At 41.1% G+C, this 6,875-nt stretch overlaps 1 protein-coding gene across 1 annotated transcript in view; it reads left to right on the forward strand.

Moving 5' to 3' along the window:
* ARFGEF2 (ADP ribosylation factor guanine nucleotide exchange factor 2) overlaps positions 1–6,229 on the forward strand; it is a 99,353-nt gene extending 93,124 nt beyond the window's left edge. The window contains exons 38-39 of the mRNA XM_067708380.1: positions 1,855–1,972; positions 2,528–6,229. Coding sequence (XP_067564481.1) covers positions 1,855–1,972; positions 2,528–2,704 — 295 coding nt within the window. The 3' untranslated portion in view covers positions 2,705–6,229. The remainder of the gene's footprint in view (positions 1–1,854; positions 1,973–2,527) is intronic.
* Positions 6,230–6,875: the final 646 nt, after the last annotated feature.

The following is a 6,875-nucleotide window of genomic DNA, read 5'->3' on the forward strand; positions in this document are numbered from 1 at the left end:
ATTAAATTTCTTACCTGTAATACACAGATGCTTCATAACAATACTGTGATTTGAAAAGAGTAGGAGAAAAATACCTATATGCTGACACCCTCACCAACTGTTTTCCTTTTTGTTTTTTCATCCTATCTGGTTCTTCTATTTCACTTTTCTTAATGCCCTGAAGAGGGCAGGGCCTCATTTCTTCCATTCAACGTTGTTTAAAGCACAGAAACATAGGCAGGGAAAAGTGCTCTGAGCTCAGAGTCATCCAGCCTGGATTGAAGTCCTGACTGGGTCCTCTTTAGAGCACTGTCAGCTCTAACATCCCACCATTCCTTCTTCCCCAGAGGAACATATTAGAATCGTGTGGGTACCAGGATGTACTTACTTTGTGTGGAAATGCAGCAGTGGGCCGGCAGTGGATGGCATTGAGAGAGCCCCCTGCAAAGAACTAGATCTTTGCCACCCAGTGTCTTGGGCAACTGTGAGCAAGATGCTGTGTCTAAGCCCCCTTTCGCTCCTTTAAGATTTGAAAACATTAACATGCAGTGCTGGCAAACACGAGATAAAGACACTCACTCTCCAATTTCTGGAAATCAGGGGGCATTTTATATATATCAAGAGCCTTAAAGGGTTCAGTCTCTTTCTTTGACTCAGTAATCCACTGTTAGGGAATCAGCATTCCCACACAGAACATTCATTGCAGACTTACTTATAAAGAGAAAACACTTAAAGCAGCTCAGCTGTGGAATGGATAACTGCATTGTGGTATATCCTATGATAGAATATTATGCAGCCTTTAAAAATGAAGTTTTGGGGAGTTGCCTGGTGGCCTAGTGGTTAGGATTCCGGGCTTTCACTGCCGTGGCCCAGGTTCAATCCCTGGTCAGGGAACTGAGTTCCCACAAGCTGCACAGCGTGGCCCCCCAAAAATAAAACTTTTTTTAAAATGAAGTCTTTTAAAAATAATTTTCCTTGATGTGGGAACATGCTCATAATACAAGTTTCACCACAAAAAAGCAGGATGTAAAACCATATATACTTGTGGTTTTTCAGTAATGTTTTTTAAAAATCACAGACAAAAAAACTGGAATATTTCCTATTCCAGAATATTGTTATGTGTCTCTTAGGATGACGGAATTATGGGAATTTTTTTCTCTTCTATAATTTTTTGCACTTTTCAGTCGTCTTGCAATGAGAATATATGACAAGTCATAAACTGAAAAATGAATTAATTAAAGAGGACATCAGCAGCTCATTTCAATTTACATCAAGCCCAAAAGAGAACTACCTACATAGTCTCATAAAGTTTCTCTAAAGGAGATACATAAATGTTTTTAGCACAACATGTTTTAAAAATAGCCGTTGTGTGCGATGTGGGAAAAGAAAGACAGTTCATGGTTAACTGTGGGTAACAGGCTCTTGTGCTGATTGTGCTGCAAACCCTGATTGAGCCACGTGCCAGGCCTGCACTGGACTAACGTTTAATGTACTTGCTTCATTTCATCTTCACAGCAGCCCCTTGAGTTTGGTACAGTTATTTATTCCCATTTTACAGCTGAGCAAACTGAGGCTCAGGATTTGTTCAAGATGGCACAGCCAGAGCAGGTGTTCACTAAATACTCATTGCAAGAATGAAGAGTGCTTGGGACTTCCCTGACGGTCCAGTGGTTAAGACTCCATGCTTCCAGCATGGGCCATGGGATCAGTCCCTGGTTGGGGAACTAAGATCCCACATGCTGCACAGCGCCGCCAAAAGATTTTTAAAAAATAAATGAATAATAAAAGAATAAAGAGTTCTTCACTCTAGTGAAATGTGAGATGTTCCTCTTTTATTTGACATCGCCCCCCGCAACCCCCCTCTGATTCTTCTAGTGTGTGCAGCGAGGCGCTGGCCTATTTCATCACGGTGAACTCTGAAAGCCATCGGGAGGCGTGGACAAGTCTCCTGTTGTTACTTCTAACAAAAACCCTCAAAATAAACGATGAAAAGGTATAAACAAGTAATGTCTTCACAGGGATTTGGGTTGGCTTTTCATTGAGACTTTGAAGTAACTACTTTCCTCATTCTTCCAAGGATGGTTACGTAACTAGCACCATTCTAGATGCATCAGAGAGAAGTTAATTAATTACAAACAATGGGCGCCTGGGGTTATTGGGGCTTTTTCTCTCAAAGAGCCTCAGCGGAGAAAGGCTGAAGTTGAAGCCAGGCAGGTTGCTGTTAAACAGCTACCGTGATTTTCAGTGTGGCTTTGTTGGAAGGGAGGGTTGAGATTGTGAAACACTGGTTTAGAACTGGAGACTTGATTTACTAAAATGAAAGTTGACTTTGGTAGCAAGGTTGTCCCCAAATAGTTTGTGTTAGGAGTTAAATATAATTAAAAGAAGTTTTAATTTACAAACTTTTTGCACTTACTTTCTAATAACCAGAAAAAACACCAATATTATTTGCAAGAAGTTCCAGGGTGAGATGAATACTTTTGAAAAACTAGTGCCAAAAAATAGTTCCATGTCTAATTTTCTCTCTCTCTGTTTCTCCCACCTCAAGTTTAAAGCACATGCTTCAATGTACTACCCCTACTTGTGTGAAATTATGCAGTTTGACCTGATTCCTGAGCTCCGAGCAGTTCTGCGGAAGTTCTTCCTAAGGATAGGTGTTGTGTATAAGATATGGATTCCAGAAGAGCCATCCCAGGTACCAGGGACCCCATCACCAGTATGGTAGCCCTGGCCCCTCCGGGCCACTGCTGCAGCTCTGCAGCACTGTCACCTCGCCGCCTCTGCCTGGCACATCTCGGGAAGGGTCAGACCGTAGAAAGTCGGCATCCTGGAGCTCAGCGTGGCCTGGATAAAGATGGTTCCATCAGAGTCCCCGACTGAGGCGTTGTGGTGTTTCCCTAAACAGTTGCGCACCCAGTTAACACAGTAGGTGGGGAGTCTGTCTCATCTCTGTCATTCCACTTTACCAGTTGAACTGCCTGTCACATCTGTCATTGCACTTGCCGTCATTCTCAAGCAAAGTCCCACGATTGGCTGTAGATGTTCTGTCAGAGGAAGTCGCTCTCCTTGAAGATACTGAGCATAGCTGTATAGGTTCGTGATTATTAGAGAGTATGTTAATAAAATTTCTTGTAACGGCTAAGTGCCACCTAAAATATGCTGGGATGTTTTGTTGTTTGAGTGTGCTAGAGAAGTTTGAGTGTTTTTGTCAGTTGTGAGTCAACTGTAGTTATATTAGTTTGGGGAAAGGTAGGGGGAAAAGGGTTGGGTTTTTTGGTTTTTTCTGTTTCGTTTGTTAACGTCTGGGTGATTTTTAAAGCATTTGACAAAAAAGATATTACTGAGGATTTGATTGAAGGCAGAGTTTAGTAATTAAGTTAGAATTAAGAGCTTGCAAGTTTTAAAAAACAAATGTAGTGCCTCCTGGCTCTCCCTGTTTTAGTAACTGGGGGAGAAAAAGTCTATAGGAAAAAGTCAACAATTGAATGAAGATGATTAGTCTTCAATGAAGTAAGTATTTGTGGAGGGGTATTAAAATTTCCAGAATACATTGTCCATCTAATATATGAAGCAGTAACAAAGTGAAGTAGTAATTTAAGAGAATTAATTTATACCTGAGTAACCCTTTCCTTTGTACCTCGGGATAGTGAGTGTACCAGGGACTAGTGTCCCTGCTTGGGCACAGTCCCCACGCAAGGTCCCTCCAGAGAGAGGGGCTGGGGGCTCTGCGTGAGAAGGGTGGCTCCTGTGAGCCTCCCCCAGCCACGTGTCATGGGTTGAACCCAAGCAGACCTGTGCTGTTGTGGGCCAGCGCAGCTGACCATGACCTTGGCAGGAGATGGCCTGTGTTCAGTGCTTCCATTAATTTGAACCAAGGAGCTGAATTCTTTGGAAGGGTTAGATTCTGGGGTCCCTATCACGTTAATGACGGTGCAATACTCCCAGCTGCAGGAGAACTGAATTCTGGTGCAGCTTGTGTAAAAGCTGGCGGTCTAGGAATACCGCCCGAAGCCTGCAAGCAGTAGATTTGGGAGCTGAATTTTATTCTGAGTCAGTGAGAAAGAACACAGGCTTCATCTCTGGCCTCTCATCCCCTGCTCACCGAGAGCAGCACTCAGCGTTAGAAGCGTTGCCGAGTTATTAACGCGTGGAGACTGCTCCCTACGCCCTGTAGTCCTGTAAATTGGGTTGTATTGATGTCAACTCTGGTGCCTTAGAAGTTAGTAAGTTGGGAACCTATCTAAACAATCGGATAGTTTTTCTTTAGAGAGAAGGATTTCTGGTGCTTTTGTTTACTAAGAGACCGATTTCTTACATTTTTTGTGTTCTAACGGCCTTGAGCGATGTTTGGTTTTGGCCAACTGTAGTACTCTGTCTACTTTCTTCTTTCCTCAAAAGTGTTTTAATTTCTCTACCAAAGAAAAAAAAGAGCAGGTTTAGGTTTTTACATTATTTACATACATGAGAGAAGAGGGGCTACGGAATTTAGCAGGAAAGGACCTGCTAAATATTTTACTGTGAATGGAAAAGGTTAGCACGTTTGACATCCTGGTCCTGGAATCCGTTACATCTTTACCCTGAAGCATGGACCCCACACGCTGAGACGTCCTCGCTGGTACTGTGGTGGTCACAGCCTCCGCAAGTCAGCCGTCTCCATTGACATTTGCACTAAAGGTATAAATGTGGAGCATGCGGGTTTGTTCATACTTACATTTTCTGTCCAGCTGCGTCCCTAGGTGGAGATTTTTCCTTTCCTTTTGAGGTTCTCATGTGACGTTTTCTTCACCGAATGTGACTGCAAGACTTCGCCCGTGTGTTCCTGCCTTCTCTTTCATTTTTGCCCCCTCTCGCAGAGTAGGAAATGTGTAAGCACGTTTTGTCACTTCCCGAAACATTCAGGTTTGAACTTCTTTTCAGCTGTGTTTTTTAAAAGATTCTATATTCTGAATAAGGCATTTGAATTGTACCAGCATAGACCTTTTAGAGACTGGATGTAAAACCATTTAGGGTGATTTTTCTTGTCGGTACAGAGGAAATCCCTTACTTCAGTAGTAAGTCATTCAACCTAAGTTCTCTTTTGTGATGAATCTATTCTAGCTCACGGTGAACGTGGCTTGTGCCACTCACACGCCAGTGAAAGGGGTGTGGTGACCCTGCAGCACTGGGCCAGGGGCCATTCATTCACAGGGTTATGGAGAAGAGCGACACATTTCCAAGGCCTTATTTCTTTCTCAGCATGCTTTAAGTGTTGATTTTTTGTGCTGAGTCTCTGGAGAAGTTTTCGTTTGTTACAGCACTGCTGCTTTGAGCAGTTTTGTTTTTCTTTGTTGTCCTTTAGGGAGATCACCAGCTTTGGCATCTTAACAACAAACGGTGGATGGGAAATTTTATTTCTAATATGCATCTTTACACCTCAAATACACCTTTTCCCTGTTACTCCTCACATACAAGCAAAGAACACACATAGTGGAAATTGTATAATAATATCTGGAAACAACATTTTCCTCTGAGAGGTGACTTTTGTACAAAATGCAAAAAAAAAAAAAAAAAACCCTAAACTTTCTCGTCAGTCTTTTGTGATTATGGCTATACATTTAGTAGTCTTTATAGTTATTAAAGGAACCTGCTGACAAATGCAAGTATGGCCATCTCATTCAGACGTTTGTTGTTATGATGCAAATGGGTATTGGTTTAAATAGAAGCTGGATCCTTAATACTGCATTTTCTGAATTCTGTTTTAGTATTTGTGTTAAAGTAGATATAGCTTGAACTCATATGAAATCTTGGAATTTTGCTATTGGCAGCTTTGTAGTTTGGGAAACAAAGAAACCAAAGCTGAATATTTAAAAGAATGACTATATATGGAAATCCTTGCTCTCAAAAAAAGACACTCATCAAAAGTGTAGTTTTTCTCAGTGTTCTAATTTTTAAAAAATTTTATCTGCATATTTGCATCAAATATTTCTTTATGTGCAAATGTATGTTTTACCTCCTTAAAAATGCCTAAAAGTTAGTTAATAGCTTCTTTTGTTTAATCTATACACGATGATTAAGTGCATTTAATATTGGTAATTTAATGAAAAGCATTCCTTGCCCAATGGATGTATACATTTTTGAAAGAATAAGCAGAATTATATAATACGAAATGCTATGTAAAGTTTTCTATGTAAAAATATTATGTATAATACTGTTAAAATAAATATCCCATGCTTTAATCAGGTGGTAAATCAATAAAGTTTTAAAAAGTAAAGCTGCTTTTAATGTAGTAATTAATGTATATCAAGCCATTATTTATATCAAACTTAATAATGTATATCAAGTTTTGGGTTAGTTTGTTCTTGTGGCAGGTATTGGTGGTCAAATTTGGTCTTTATGTTTAACTATTATAATTATTAATGGGAGAATATTAATTGTGCGTTTTAATTTTTTTAAGTAAAATTCCCTTCATTCACTGTCCTCCCCCCTGTGAAAGGGAAGAATATCCAGTTATGAGGTCATGAGAAGACTCTTATTTATGTCATTAATTAGTTTGACCAGTGGGTTAGTTCCCAAGAAAGACAGACATCTCCTTCCGCTGGCACTGAAGGCGAGATCGCAGAGGAAGACTCACAGGTAAGCCAAGTGGGCACTGAGCCGGACACGATTCTGAGGTTCACACGGGGAGCTGGCCTAGGAAGACAGTGAGCTCTAACCTTGCCTTTCCTGCCTCCAAGCGCAGAATCCACTCCTTCTGAAATATGTAAAGTTGTAAATCATGATTATATTTAAAATAATCCACTGCTGGGAATTCCCTGGCGATCCAGTGTTTAGGACTCCACGCTTCCACTGCAGGGGGCATGCGTTCGATCCCTAGTAGGGGAACTAAGATCCCATGTGCCACGCGGCACGGCCAGAAA

Source organism: Pseudorca crassidens, chromosome 15 (assembly GCF_039906515.1).
Source record: "Pseudorca crassidens isolate mPseCra1 chromosome 15, mPseCra1.hap1, whole genome shotgun sequence".
NCBI classification, from domain to species: domain Eukaryota; kingdom Metazoa; phylum Chordata; class Mammalia; order Artiodactyla; family Delphinidae; genus Pseudorca; species Pseudorca crassidens.